Source organism: Rhinopithecus roxellana, chromosome 8, assembly GCF_007565055.1.
Source record: "Rhinopithecus roxellana isolate Shanxi Qingling chromosome 8, ASM756505v1, whole genome shotgun sequence".
NCBI lineage: Eukaryota > Metazoa > Chordata > Mammalia > Primates > Cercopithecidae > Rhinopithecus > Rhinopithecus roxellana.
In genome coordinates, this window is record NC_044556.1 from 91,673,907 (window position 1) to 91,688,946 (window position 15,040).

Here is a 15,040-nt window from a genome sequence, read left to right on the forward strand (position 1 = left end):
TCACGCACGCACTCTACGCCCGCCCCTTCCCGCCTCCCTCCGGCGGCCGCCGCCAGGGGCCGCTGTGGCACCCGCCCCTCCTGCTTCCTTGGGCCCTTCCCGCTGCCGCACTCTTGTCCAAGATGGCGGCCGCGGCGCTGCTTCGAGGCGCGGCTCCGGGGCGCGGCGGCCCGGCCTGGCGCTGGTGGCTGCGCGCGGCCCCAAGGTGCCGCCTGGCCCACAGCTTCCGCAGTCCTGGTGGCGACCCAACGGCCGGAGCGACCTGGGCCTGCTTCCGGCTGGATGGGCGCACCCTGCTGCGCGTGCGCGGCCCCGACGCGGCGCCCTTCCTGCTAGGGCTGCTGACCAATGAACTGCCGCTTCCGGGTCCCGCTGCCTGGGGGGCCCCGCCTCCTGCGTGTGCGGGCTACGCCCACTTCCTGAACGTGCAGGGCCGGACACTCTATGATGTTATCTTGTACGGGTGAGCGCGTGCTGGGAGGGCGCTTGGGGGCGGGCACCCAGGGGAAAGGCGGGCGTCCGGGGCCTGCAGAAGGCGTGGGAGGTGGGCACCCGGGGAGGGTCGGGATGGTGTGGAAGTTCAAGGGAGGGTGGGCCAGCGACTGGCACTCAGGGTCAGGCACCCAGGAGATTCCGCTTGGGATAGACACCCAGGGGAAGCTTACCCAGGGCCCAGCACCCAGAGGAGGACTCGGCTCGACAGCCAGGGATGGTTCAGCGACTCATCCAGGGGAGGCCTGGGTGCCCGCCTACCATATCAGAGCAGAGGCGTCTCTAGGTGGGCACCTCCCAAGTGGGCCACCTAGTGACCCTTCTCCCTCCGCAGGGACAAGGGGTTCAAGGCCCCCGCCTGGTGGCAGAGCTGTGTTTCTGAGTGACAGCTTGTGGTGACACTCGTGGGTTCTGTTTACCTTGTGTTTCCCTGTGTCCTCTCCCAGATCTCACCATTGCTGGTGACATTGGCATTTGGTTCTGTCATCTGTGCTGATATCACGACTGTCGGTGATGTTCATGCCGGGTCAGGGCCGTGACAGCTTACAGCGTGGGGTTTCCCTTGCCCAGCTTCTAGGGACCTGGATCCCTGAAACCTCCACCGGGTGCAGTGGATCTGGCTTGCGGCCACCTGCCTGCTGTCTCTCCTGTTCTTGTCCTCTTCAGCTTACTCCTGTGTTTTGGTTTCAGGGGATGGGCACCTTTTTAATGACTTCCTGAGCTACGTGGGGTGAATTTTTGGACTCATTGTGTCCAGTGATATCCTGGCTGGGTGTGAAAATCTAGCTTGGAAATTGTCACCGAGAATGTTCACATCACAACTTTGTTTTCTCGCTGCCAGCTTTTCTGAGAAGTCTAGTGCCGTTCTTATTTGTATGTGAACTGTGTTTTTCTCTGGAAGCTTTTCGAAACTTTTCTTTATCTTTGATGTCGTGAAATGTCATGCTGATGTATCTTAGTTTGGTCTTTTTCCATATCACATTGCTGGGCACTTAGTGTGCTCTTTAAATCTAGAACCGGAGTTGGTGAAATATGGCCCTTAGGTCAGACCCAGCCCATTACCTGTATTTATAATAAAATTCTCTGGGAACCCCGCCCATTGGATTCCATGTGGTCTGGGGCTGCTTTTTTTTTTTTTTTTTTGAGACAGAGTTTTGCTTTTGTCGTCCAGGTGGAGTGCAATGGCACAATCTTGGCTCACTGCAACCTCTGCCTCCAGGGTTCAAGAGATTCTCCCCCCTCAGCCTCCTGAGTAACTGGGACTACAGGCGCCTGCCACCATGCCCGGCTAATTTTTGTATTTTTAGTAGAGACAGTTTCACCATATTGGCCAGACTGGTTTCAAACTCCTGACCTCAGGTGATCCACTCACCTCGGCCTCCCAAAGTGGTGGGATTGCAGGCATGAGCCACTGCACCCGGCCTGGGGCTGCTTTTGCCTACAGTGGCAGAGTTGTGGCATGAGTGTGGCCCTCAAGCCTAAGTTATTCACTGGCCCTTTACAGAAAAAGTGTGCCCACCCTAGCTCAATAGGCTTAAATCTTCATGTCCCAGTTCAGAGATGTAGTCATCATTGTCTGTCTTATGTATTCATTACGTTTTGTTTAGCTACTTTAATTTCTTCATCTTAAGAACTACAGTCTTTGATTATCTTGAGCCTTCTATGTCAGTACTTGCTGTTCACATGTTAGCCTTACAATGATGTTGTTTTTGGTCCCCAAATTCCCTTCCATATTTCTATAGTCCTCTTTTATCCTTTTCCCTTTGAGTCCTAGTTCCATTGAATTCCTATTCTTAATAAGTGTTCTATGGTATAAAGTACAGCTGACTTTGCACTGCGTAGGTCACCTGTACATGGATTTTCCTTCACCTCTGCCACCCTGAGACGGCAAGACCAACCCTTCCTCTCCTTCCTCCTTCTCAGCGTACTCAACATGGAGATCATGAGGATGAGGACATTTATGGTGATCCATTTCCATTCAGTGAAGAGGAACTGCATTTCCTCTTCCTTAGGATTTTCTTCCTGGGATTTGTAGCTTACCATATTGTAATACAGTATATAATAGCATAAAACATAGAAAATAAGTACAACTTGACTGCGTATGTTATACATAAGGCTTCCAGTCAACAGGAATCTGTTAGTAATTAAGGCTTTGGGGAGTCAAAGCTTAAAGGTGGGTTTTCAACTGTGTGGGGACCAGTGCCCCTAGCCCTTGCATAGTTCAAGGGTCAACTGTGTGTCCTTTCTGTGTCTCAGGGTTTTTTCCTCTTCATCCTTTCTTGCCTAGTCTAGAGCTTGTCTGTAGATCTATTGGGCCCTAGCTCCCCTTACCAAGCATATGCTTGGTGGCTTTTCTGTGGCTTTCTATTTGCTCTCATTGTAGGGGTCTCTGTCCTCAAGGTCTGCAGGAGGAGTTAATTTTCTTCGCTTGTGCTGGGTGTCTGGTGTGTCCGCCACTGTTCTGAGTGCTGAGGGCACTGGAGGTGGCTCTGTTCTTCCCCAGCTCAGCGCTAAAGGGTGATATCATCCACCTCTGGTCTCGCTTCTGAGATGTGACACAAAGTCACAGGCCAGGGAGCTCCACTCTGAGAGGTTGGGTGGGGCGGGACCATCCTCCATGGGATTCAGCATCCGTGTAATAATACTTGAAACCCTCTAGCTTCAGTTCTGTTGGAATTCATGGCCCTGTTTCTCCTCAGCCATCAGAAGAAGGACACGACAAGGTCACCTCCTCAACTGGCTCCCCAGGGGTGGTGGGCGACAGGTGTCCAGATGCCACCCCTCCCAGCTCTGTGTCATGGGTGGGCTTAGGGCTGCGCTCATTGGGCACATTTAGTTCAGTTCATGAGGTTACACTCTTTTCCTTGTCGGGCTGCTGTTGGTTGTTGACCTCTCTCTCTGTGGTTTGCCCTCTCTGGTCACTCCTCTGGGGAGAGGGCAGCCTATAGGTCAGGGGCCACCTCTCCCTGGAAGCCTCCGTGTGTTCCTGCTTCTCTGGTCATTCCCTGCCCATCATTCCTCTGTGGGTTTTTTCTGACTGTAGGATTTTTTATTTCAACTCTGATACTTGCTAATATATCATCCTGAGCCATTGCTTCCTTAAAGCCCCCTATTCTTGTTTCCTGGATGTAGTGCCTTCTTTCAGATGAAGCTATAGTTTTTTGGTTGTTGTCTTTTAATAGGAGTTGCTTTTTATAGCAGTTTTAGGTTCTCAGCAAAACAGCAGAATGTGCAGAGATTTCCCATATTACCCCACAACTTCCCCTATCATCAACATCCCCCACCAAAGTGCTGTTTTCGCCGCAATTGATGAACCTCTGTTGACGTACCATCATCACTTGGAGTGCATAGTTTTCATGAGGGTCACTCTTGGCTTGGTGCGTTCATGAGTTAGGCAAATGTATGATGACACATGTCCACCATTGTAGCATCACATACAGTAGTGTCACTGCCCTGAAATCCTCTGTTCCCTGCCCATCCATCCATCTCCCATAACTCCTGGCCACCACTGATGTTTTCAGTGTCTCCATAGTTTCACACTTTCCAGAATGTCCTGTAGTTGGACTCATGCATCTATAGCCTCTTCACATTGGCGTCCTTCACTTAGTAATATGCGTTTAGATTCCTCCATGTTTTTTCATAGCTTGACAGCTAATTTTTTTTTTTTTTTTTTTTTTTTTTTTTTTTTTTTTTTAAAGACGGACTCTCGCTCTGTCGCCCAGGCTGGAGTGCAGTGGCTGGATCTCAGCTCACTGCAAGCTCCGCCTCCTGGGTTTACGCCATTCTCCTGCCTCAGCCTCCCGAGTAGCTGGGACTACACGCGCCTGCCACCACACCCGGCTAGTTTTTTGTATTTTTTTAGTAGAAACGGGGTTTCACCGTGTTAGCCAGGATGGTCTCGATCTCCTGACCTTGTGATCTGCCTGTCTCGGCCTCCCAAAGTGTTGGGATTACAGGCTTGAGCCACTGCACCCGGCATTTTTTTTGTTGTTGTTTTTAGATGGAACCTTGCTTTGTCGCCCAGGCTGGAGTGCAGTGGCACAGTTGTAGCTCACTGTACCTTCAAACTCCTGGACTCAAGTGATCCTCCCACCTCAGCCTCCCAAGTAGCCAGGACTACAGGTAGTTGAGATCTCACTATGTTGCTCGGGCTGGTCATGAACTCCTGGGCTCAGGCGAGTCTCCTGCCTCAGCTTTGCAAAGTGTTGGGATTGCAGGAATGAGCCACCGTGTCTGGCCTCCTTGGGGTCCTTTTCTATCAGTTGGTTTTGATCTCTCTTCATGTAGGAGACAGAGAGAGGCTGTAGGGTCATGTCGCAGGTGGGATTGTGGTCCAGTGCCCTTGCTGTGATCTGGCTGGGGCAAGGATATGGACTCAGTGCAGGGCTCAGCAGGCGCAAGAGTGTCAGAGCTGTGGCCTTGTGTCTGTCCAGCACTGAGGGGCAGGAGAGAGTTGTTAGGCCTCTGGTGGCCTGGGAAGGAGGAAGGAGAGAGAAGGGAAGGAGTCAGGCCGGGCCCCAGGGCAGTGTTTTCCTGAACATGACTGGAAACTCTTGGGTCTGATGGCCAGGTGACCCTTTCAGTTGGCTGGGCCAGAGCCACCCCTGACCTCCCTCCACTTCCTGCACTCTTACTCCCACTGGGGCTTCTGGGCTCAGCAAACAAAAGCACAAGACACCCAGGTCCATCTCAGACGAGCAACGGATGATCTGTAGGTACATCCTGTGCGGTATTTGGGGTACACTAAAAAAAGTCATTGGTCGTTGATGTGAAATTCTGATTTAACCAGGTGCCCTGTATTTTCCCTGGCAACCCTGTCCCCTGCGCCCTTCAGCGGTATCTGGAAATATTTTTGGTTGTCATGTTGGGGTGGGGTACAGGCAAGGGGTGCTGCTCAGCATCTGGACAGCCCCCACCATGGAGAATGATGAGGCTGAGAAAGCTCCCCAGGCCAGGGCTCTCCTTTGCAGCTAGTCTCCTGGCAGTCTTCAGGTGTGGCAGGGGTTGGGGTGGGCCTGGGGGTCATGTCCCATCTCAGTTGGTCCTGAGAAGCTGTTTGGTAGACAGTCACCGGCACAGAGGGCTGGAAAGTGCCCTTGACCCCAGAACCTGGGTCCTGTGAGGACATCCACCCTGTGGGAGGCCAGGGAGTGCTCAGCAGATGGGGGCAGCAGGGGATTTCAGCATGGGTGGGAGTTCTAGCCAAGGCAGGCAGCTGAGCCAGCCCCACCTCAGAGTGCAGGGGCCCTCAGCTTAATCTTCTCTGGGCTCCACTCTCGACTGATGGACCCATGGGGCACCCTGGCCCCACCCTGCCTGTCCTGCCCCAGCTCCTGCTCTTGCCCTGTAGGACTCTGCGGCCTCCCCTGTGCCTGTGTGCCCAGCTTACTAGACCCTGGACCTGCGGTCCCTCAGCTCCACTCTAGTCCCCTTACTTTGTCCCTCTACTCTGCCTGGCGCTGCTCAGCTCCTCCCTGCCTGTCCAGTGCCCAGCACCCTGTGCCCATGACCTAACGTCTGTCTCTCCGCCTGGGTCCCCTGCTCACCTGTGTTTTAGTCCATCTTTGTCTGCTGACCTTAACATAGACTTTAAAAATACAAATACGTCGGGCGGAGCAAGATGGCCGAATAGGAACAGCTCCAGTCTCCAACTCCCAGCGCGAGCGACACAGAAGACCGGTGATTTCTGCATTTTCAACTGAGGTACTGGGGTCATCTCACTAGGGAGTGCCGGACAATCGGTGCTGGTCAGCTGCTGCAGCCTGACCAGCGAGAGCTGAAGCAGGGCGAGGCATCGCCTCACCTGGAAGCGCAAGGGGGAAGGGGATCCGTTTTCCTAGCCAGGGGAACTGAGACACACAACACCTGGAAAATCGGGTAACTCCCACCCCAATACTGCGCTGTAAGCATACAGGCACACCAGGAGAATATATCCCAATCCTGGCCGGGAGGGTCCCACGCCCACGAAGCCTCCCTCACTGCTAACACAGCAGTCTGCTGCGATCTATCCGCAAGGCAGCAGCGAGGCTGGGGGAGGGGCGCCCGCCATTGCTGAGGCTTAAGTAGGTAAACAAAGCCGCTGGGAAGCTCGAACTGGGTGGAGCTCACAGCAGCTCAAGGAAGCCTGCCTGTCTCTGTAGTCTCCACCTCTGGGGACAGCGCACAGCTGAAGACCAACAGGGGAAGTAGCGGGAGCCGGTGCAGACGCGAACGACTCTGTCTGACAGCTTTGGGGAGAGCCGTGGATCTCCCAACGCGGAGGTTGAGATCTGAGAACGGACAGACTGCCTGCTCAGGTGTGTCTCTGACCCCTGAGTAGCCTAGCTGGGAGAAATCCCCCACTAGGGGCAGTCTGACACCCCACACCTCACAGGGTGGAGTACACCCCTGAGAGGAAACTTCCAAAGGAAGAATCAGACAGGTACACTCGCTGTTCAGCAATATTCTATCTTCGGCAACCTCTGCTGCTGATACCCAGGCAAACAGGGTCTGGAGTGGACCTCAAGCAATCTCCAACAGACCAACAGACAGTCCTTCTGACTGTCAGAAGGAAAACTATCAAACAGGAAGGACACCTATACCAAAACCCCATCAGTACGTCACCACCATCAAAGACCAGAGACAGATAAAACCACAAAGATGGGGAAGAAGCAGGGCAGAAAAGCTGGAAATTCAAAAAATAAGAGCGCATCTCCCCCTGCGAAGGAGCGCAGCCCATCGCCAGCAACGGATCAAAGCTGGTCAGAGAATGACTTGGACGAGAGGAGAGAAGAAGGCTTCAGTCCATCAAACTTATCAGAGCTAAAGGAGGAATTACGTACCCAGCGCAAAGAAACTAAAAATCTTGAAAAAAGAGTGGAAGAATTGACAGCTAGACTCATTAATGCAGAGAAGATCATAAACGAAATGACAGAGATGAAAACCATGACACGAGAAATACGTGACAAATGCACAAGCTTCAGTAACCGACTCGATCAACTGGAAGAAAGAGTATCAGCGATTGAAGATCAAATGAATGAAATGAAGCGAGAAGAGAAACCAAAAGAAAAAAGAAGAAAAAGAAATGAGCAAAGCCTGCAAGAAGTATGGGATTACGTAAAAAGACCAAATCTACGTCTGATTGGGGTGCCTGAAAGTGAGGGGGAAAATGGAACCAAGTTGGAAAACACTCTTCAGGATATCATCCAGGAGAACTTCCCCAACCTAGTAGGGCAGGCCAACATTCAAATTCAGGAAATACAGAGAACGCCACAAAGATACTCCTCCAGAAGAGCAACTCCAAGACACATCATTGCCAGATTCACCAAAGTTGAAATGAAGGAAAAAATCTTAAGGGCAGCCAGAGAGAAAGGTCGGGTAACCCACAAAGGGAAGCCCATCAGACTAACAGCAGATCTCTCGGCAGAAACTCTACAAGCCAGAAGAGAGTGGGGGCCAATATTCAACATTCTTAAAGAAAAGAATTTTAAACCCAGAATTTCATATCCAGCCAAACTAAGTTTCATAAGTGAAGGAGAAATAAAATCCTTTACAGATAAGCAAATGCTTAGAGATTTTGTCACCACCAGGCCTGCCTTACAAGAGACCCTGAAGGAAGCCCTAAACATGGAAAGGAACAACCGGTACCAGCCATTGCAAAAACATGCCAAAATGTAAAGACCATCGAGGCTAGGAAGAAACTGCATCAACTAACGAGCAAAATAACCAGTTAATATCATAATGGCAGGATCAAGTTCACACATAACAATATTAACCTTAAATGTTAATGGACTAAATGCTCCAATTAAAAGACACAGACTGGCAAACTGGATAAAGAGTCAAGACCCATCAGTCTGCTGTATTCAGGAGACCCATCTCACATGCAGAGACATACATAGGCTCAAAATAAAGGGATGGAGGAAGATCTACCAAGCAAATGGAGAACAAAAAAAAGCAGGGGTTGCAATCCTTGTCTCTGATAAAACAGACTTTAAACCATCAAAGATCAAAAGAGACAAAGAAGGCCATTACATAATGGTAAAGGGATCAATTCAACAGGAAGAGCTAACTCTCCTAAATATATATGCACCCAATACAGGAGCACCCAGATTCATAAAGCAAGTCCTTAGAGACTTACAAAGAGACTTAGACTCCCATACAATAATAATGGGAGACTTCAACACTCCGCTGTCAACATTAGACAGATCAACGAGACAGAAAGTTAACAAGGATATCCAGGAATTGAACTCATCTCTGCACCAAGCGGACCTAATAGACATCTATAGAACTCTCCACCCCAAATCAACAGAATATACATTCTTCTCAGCACCACATCGCACTTATTCCAAAATTGACCACATAATTGGAAGTAAAGCACTCCTCAGCAAATGTAAAAGAACAGAAATTATAACAAACTGTCTCTCAGACCACAGTGCAATCAAACTAGAACTCAGGACTAAGAAACTCAATCAAAACCGCTCAACTACATGGAAACTGAACAACCTGCTCCTGAATGACTACTGGGTACATAACGAAATGAAAGCGGAAATAAAGATGTTCTTTGAAACCAATGAGAACAAAGATACAACATACCAGAATCTCTGGGACACATTTAAAGCAGTGTGTAGAGGGAAATTTATAGCACTAAATGCCCACAAGAGAAAGCAGGAAAGATCTAAAATTGACACTCTAACATCACAATTAAAAGAACTAGAGAGGCAAGAGCAAAGTCATTCAAAAGCTAGCAGAAGGCAAGAAATAACTAAGATCAGAGCAGAACTGAAGGAGATAGAGACACAAAAAACCCTCCAAAAAATCAATGAATCCAGGAGTTGGTTTTTTGAAAAGATCAACAAAATTGACAGACCGCTAGCAAGGCTAATAAAGAAGAAAAGAGAGAGGAATCAAATAGATGCAATAAAAAATGATAAAGGGGATATCACCACTGACCCCACAAAAATACAAACTACCATCAGAGAATACTATAAACGTCTCTACGCAAATCAACTAGGAAATCTAGAAGAAATGGATAAATTCCTGGACACTTACACTCTTCCAAGACTAAACCAGGAAGAAGTTGAATCCCTGAATAGACCAACACCAGGTTCCGAAATTGAGGCAACAATTAATAGCCTACCCACCAAAAAAAGTCCAGGACCAGATGGATTCACAGCTGAATTCTACCAGAGGTACAAGGAGGAGCTGGTACCATTCCTTCTGAAACTATTCCAATCAATAGAAAAAGAGGGAATCCTCCCTAACTCATTTTATGAGGCCAACATCATCCTGATACCAAAGCCTGGCAGAGACACATCAAAAAAAGAGAATTTTAGACCAATATCCCTGATGAACATTGATGCAAAAATTCTCAATAAAATACTGGCAAACCGGATTCAGCAGCACATCAAAAAGCTTATCCACCATGATCAAGTGGGCTTCATCCCTGGGATGCAAGGCTGGTTCAACATTCGCAAATCAATAAACGTAATCCAGCATATAAACAGAACCAAACACAAGAACCACATGATTGTCTCAATAGATGCAGAAAAGGCTTTTGACAAAATTCAACAGCCCTTCATGCTAAAAACGCTCAATAAATTCGGTATTGATGGAACGTACCTCAAAATAATAAGAGCTATTTACGACAAACCCACAGCTAATATCATACTGAATGGGCAAAAACTGGAAAAATTCCCTTTGAAAACTGGCACAAGACAGGGATGCCCTCTCTCACCACTCCTATTCAACATAGTGTTGGAAGTTCTGGCTAGGGCAATCAGGCAAGAGAAAGAAATCAAGGGTATCCAGTTAGGAAAAGAAGAAGTCAAATTGTCCCTGTTTGCAGATGACATGATTGTATATTTAGAAAACCCCATCGTCTCAGCCCAAAATCTCCTTAAGCTGATAAGCAACTTCAGCAAAGTCTCAGGATACAAAATTAATGTGCAAAAATCACAAGCATTCTTATACACCAGTAACAGACAAGCAGAGAGCCAAATCAGGAATGAACTTCCATTCACAATTGCTTCAAAGAGAATAAAATACCTAGGAATCCAGCTTACAAGGGATGTAAAGGACCTCTTCAAGGAGAACTACAAACCACTGCTCAGTGAAATAAAAGAGGACACAAACAAATGGAAGAACATACCATGCTCATGGATAGGAAGAATCAATATCGTGAAAATGGCCATACTCCCCAAGGTTATTTATAGATTCAATGCCATCCCCATCAAGCTACCAATGAGTTTCTTCACAGAATTGGAAAAAACAGCTTTAAAGTTCATATGGAACCAAAAAAGGGCCCGCATTGCCAAGACAATCCTAAGTCAAAAGGATAAAGCTGGAGGCGTCACGCTACCTGACTTCAAACTATACTACAAGGCTACAGTAACCAAAACAGCATGGTACTGGTACCAAAACAGAGATATAGATCAATGGAACAGAACAGAGTCCTCAGAAATAATACCACACATCTACAGCCATCTGATCTTTGACAAACCTGAGAGAAACAAGAAATTGGGAAAGGATTCCCTATTTAATAAATGGTGCTGGGAAAATTGGCTAGCCATAAGTAGAAAGCTGAAACTGGATCCTTTCCTTACCCCTTATACGAAGATTAATTCAAGATGGATTAGAGACTTAAATGTTAGACCTAATACCATAAAAACCCTAGAAGAAAATCTAGGTAGTACCATTCAGGACATAGGCATGGGCAAGGACTTCATGTCTAAAACACCAAAAGCAACGGCAGCAAAAGCCAAAATTGACAAATGGGATCTAATTAAACTAAAGAGCTTTTGCACAGCAAAAGAAACTACCATCAGAGTGAACAGGCAACCTACAGAATGGGAGAAAATTTTTGCAACCTACTCATCTGACAAAGGGCTAATATCCAGAATCTACAAAGAACTCCAACAAATATACGAGAAAAAAACAAACAACCCCATCAAAAAGTGGGGAAAGGATATGAACAGACATTTCTCAAAAGAAGATATTCATACAGCCAACAGACACATGAAAAAATGCTCATCATCACTCGCCATCAGAGAAATGCAAATCAAAACCACAATGAGATACCATCTCACACCAGTTAGAATGGCAATCATTAAGAAGTCAGGAAACAACAGGTGTTGGAGAGGATGTGGAGAAATAGGAACACTTTTACACTGTTGGTGGGATTGTAAACTAGTTCAACCATTATGGAAAACAGTATGGCAATTCCTCAAGGATCTAGAACTAGATGTACCATATGACCCAGCCATCCCACTACTGGGTATATACCCAAAGGATTATAAATTATTCTACTACAAAGACACATGTACACGTATGTTTATTGCGGCACTATTCACAATAGCAAAGACTTGGAATCAACCCAAATGTCCATCTGTGACAGACTGGATTAAGAAAATGTGGCACATATACACCATGGAATACTATGCAGCCATAAAAAAGGATGAGTTTGCGTCCTTTGTAGGGACATGGATGCAGCTGGAAACCATCATTCTTAGCAAACTATCACAAGAACAGAAAACCAAACACCGCATGTTCTCACTCATAGGTGGGAACTGAACAATGAGATCACTTGGACTCGGGAAGGGGAACATCAGGCACTGGGGCCTATCATGGGGAGGGGGGGGGGAGGAGGGAGGGCTTGCATTGGGGAGTTATACAAGATATAAATGATGAATTGATGGGTGCTGACGAGTTGATGGGTGCAGCACACCAACATGGCATAAGTATACATATGTAACAAACCTGCACGTTATGCACATGTACCCTAGAACTTAAAGTATAATAAAAAAATAAAAAAAAAAAAAAATACAAATACGCATGCACGTGATTAAAAACTTGCTAATGTCAGATGGCTGGGATGAAAGGACTGCCTGCTGCCTTCCCTCTTGTAGTGCTCGGACACCTCTGCAGGGGAAGCTCCTTGTTTTGTTTTTGTTTTTGTTTTTTCCACTTCTTATTTTGAAATACTTACAGATTCGCAGGAAGTTGCAAAAAAAAAAAGAAAAAAAAAACCTGTGGGAGGAGATCGCACAGACCCCTCCCCAGTTCCCCTGATTGCACACACAGGGCACATCTAGGGTTTCCAGATTTGTGTGTCTTACTTTGTGCGTGTGTGCATGCATGTGTGTAACTGCGATTTTCTAACGTGCGAATACCTGTGGCCATGATCAGGCCCATGTGGCTTCCTACTCCTGCCCCTGAATGGGCACCCCCAACACCCCGAAACCTGTTCTCCAGCTGTAAAATTGTGTCATTTCAGGAGTGTCATAGATGGATGCACCAGCCTGTTATTTTTTGGCCTTACCCTTTTCCCTCACCATAGTGCTGTCAGATTCACCCACTTCTGTCCATCTCCGGCTCCCTGTTCTTGCTGAGAAGTCCCCTGTCCTGTGGTGGCACCTTGATTCTCTCCTTTTGGCCGTTACTAGTAGAGCTGGCTGCTGTGAGCTTTCACTGCAGCAGGTTTTGTGTGAGCTTCAGTGTTCATTTCTCAGTGATCCATGCCTGGGAGTGAGAGAGCCAGGTCACAGGGTAGTTGCTTGTTTGGTATTGTGAGGACTTGCACCCTGTCTTCCAGAGGGGTGCCCGTTTTGCCTCCACACCAGCAGCATGCCAGTGACCTCGTTTCTCCTCGTGCTGGCCAGTGTTGGGGTTCGCCACTGCGTTTGTCTGGGACACATTGCCTGTGTTTCCCTGGTGGTGTGGTGACCTTTTCGCACCACACCTGCGGCTGCCCCTCTGTGCTGTCCTTGCTGTTCCTCCCATCATCTTAGCCCCACATGTGTAAATGACGTATGTTCCCCTCCCTTGCCAGTGTTGTTTTTGATGTCGTGTGACCACTGTCCTGAAGGGCGGGCCAGCTCCACTGGCTGTCACAGCTGGCTATGCCCACCCTCCCTGCATCAGGGTCCTCAGTGAGACCTGTGCCCACTGGTTCTGGGTGATGAGTATGAACATTCTCTGTGGCTGCTGGCACGTGGGCATGACCACAGGGTAGAGTGAGACTGCAGAGATGAGGGCAGCAGGCCCCTGCTTGGCACGTGAAGCTCTGGGCAGCTGGCAAGGACTGAGCCCTCTCCTGGCTGGAAGGGGCTGGGCCACCAGCTTGTGGGCTCCTCTCTGGCAGGCCCTCTGGGGGTCTTATTACCTCCCTGTCTCAGCTCTCACCGGTCTGTGAAGCCTTGTGCAGTCCACACCTGCAATCAACCCTAGCCATGTAGGTGGCTGCACCCGAGGTGTCTCCACTTAGTGCCCCCCACCTGACATGCCCCACACTGCCCGGGCCTCTCCTCTCCCCACCATCCATCTGGTCAGGGGTCATTCGTGTGGTGCCTGCCCAAATCCTCTGAGGAGGGCTGCCTTGAGTGCAGGTCAGAATGGCTCTGGGGTAGGGTTCTGAGACTTGACTTGGGGAGGCAGGTGGTGGACATGGGCAGAGTGGTCCTCAGGCATGTTGTACCTCCCTGACCTCCTCCTGGGCTCCTCACTCCTCCCTCTTGCCCACCTGAGGACCCTTGGGCTCCTCGATGGCTTCCCTGGGCTGGAACAGGCAGGTCTGGTTCTCAGTGGCTGTGCATACCGTTCGTCTGCGGGACCCTGCCCGTCCCTGCTCCCGCATCCAGTGGACTGTTGTCATTTCTTCCCTAGGCTCTGGGACTACTCCAGACGATGCCCTTGGGCAGGCTATTGTAGTTCTGCCAGTCCCTGGGCAAACGGGGTCTGTCTGCGCTGGCCCCTGTGAGCTTGTCTCTGCCTGCTTAGAGGAGAGCTCTGGAGGCGCAGCTCCGCGCGGCTGTGGGCAGGGATCTCCATGCGCTGGTCCAGGTGTGCCCTGCCTGGCCTGATGTGCATTGTCTGCACGTATCCTCGCATTGCTGTGGGCGTGGCACTCTGCGCTGGTCTCCGTGGTGCTCGCATCTAGCTGTGATGCGTGCCTTGGGAGGTGCTGCGGGGTGTGGCTATGGGCGTGGCTCGCTGTGGGCGTGGCTCCCTGCTTGTGGTGACCCAGGCGCTTACCTTGAAGGTGCAGTCCGTTGTGGCTAAGGGCAGGGCTCCTTTCGTTGGTCCACGGTGTACTCCTCTGCCCTGGTAAGGAGAGCTCCGTCATGCAGCCCTTTATGGCCCACCCATTTGGTGAGCTGGCATGCACCCCTGCCTCTCTCCCTGCAGGCTCCAGGAACACTCGGAGGAGGTGTCTGGCTTTCTCCTGGAGTGTGACAGCTCCGTGCAGGGTGCGCTGCAGAAGCACCTCGCGCTGTACAGGATCCGGCGGAAGGTCACGGTGGAGCCGCACCCGGAGCTGCGAGTGTGGGCGGTGTTGCCCAGTTCCCCTGAGGCTTGCGGGAATACACCGCTGCAGCAGAGTGCAGGGGCTGCTGTCATCCTCATCCGCGACCCGCGAACAGCATGCATGGGGTGGCGGCTCCTCACCCAGGACGAAGGCCCAGCCGTGGTGTCGGAGAGCCGGCTCGGGGACCTGTGGGATTATCACCAGCACCGATACCTGCAAGGTATGGGCAGGGTGGGCGCGCAGGACTGGGTTGCACGGGTGGGGCTA

The 15,040-nt window shown here is 49.7% G+C and overlaps 1 protein-coding gene across 5 annotated transcripts in view; it reads left to right on the forward strand.

The window, feature by feature from the left end:
* The window catches only part of IBA57 (iron-sulfur cluster assembly factor IBA57), a 33,248-nt gene continuing 18,208 nt past the window's right edge, over positions 1-15,040 (forward strand). For 2 of the 5 annotated variants that reach the window (XM_030935336.1, XM_030935338.1), the window contains exons 1-2: positions 9-463; positions 14,653-14,993. In XM_030935336.1, the coding sequence (XP_030791196.1) occupies positions 123-463; positions 14,653-14,993 (682 nt within the window). In that variant the 5' untranslated portion in view covers positions 9-122. Of the gene's footprint in view, positions 464-14,652; positions 14,994-15,040 lie in introns of all 5 variants that reach the window. The other 3 variants (XM_030935337.1, XM_030935334.1, XR_004058670.1) reach the window with 3 other exon arrangements.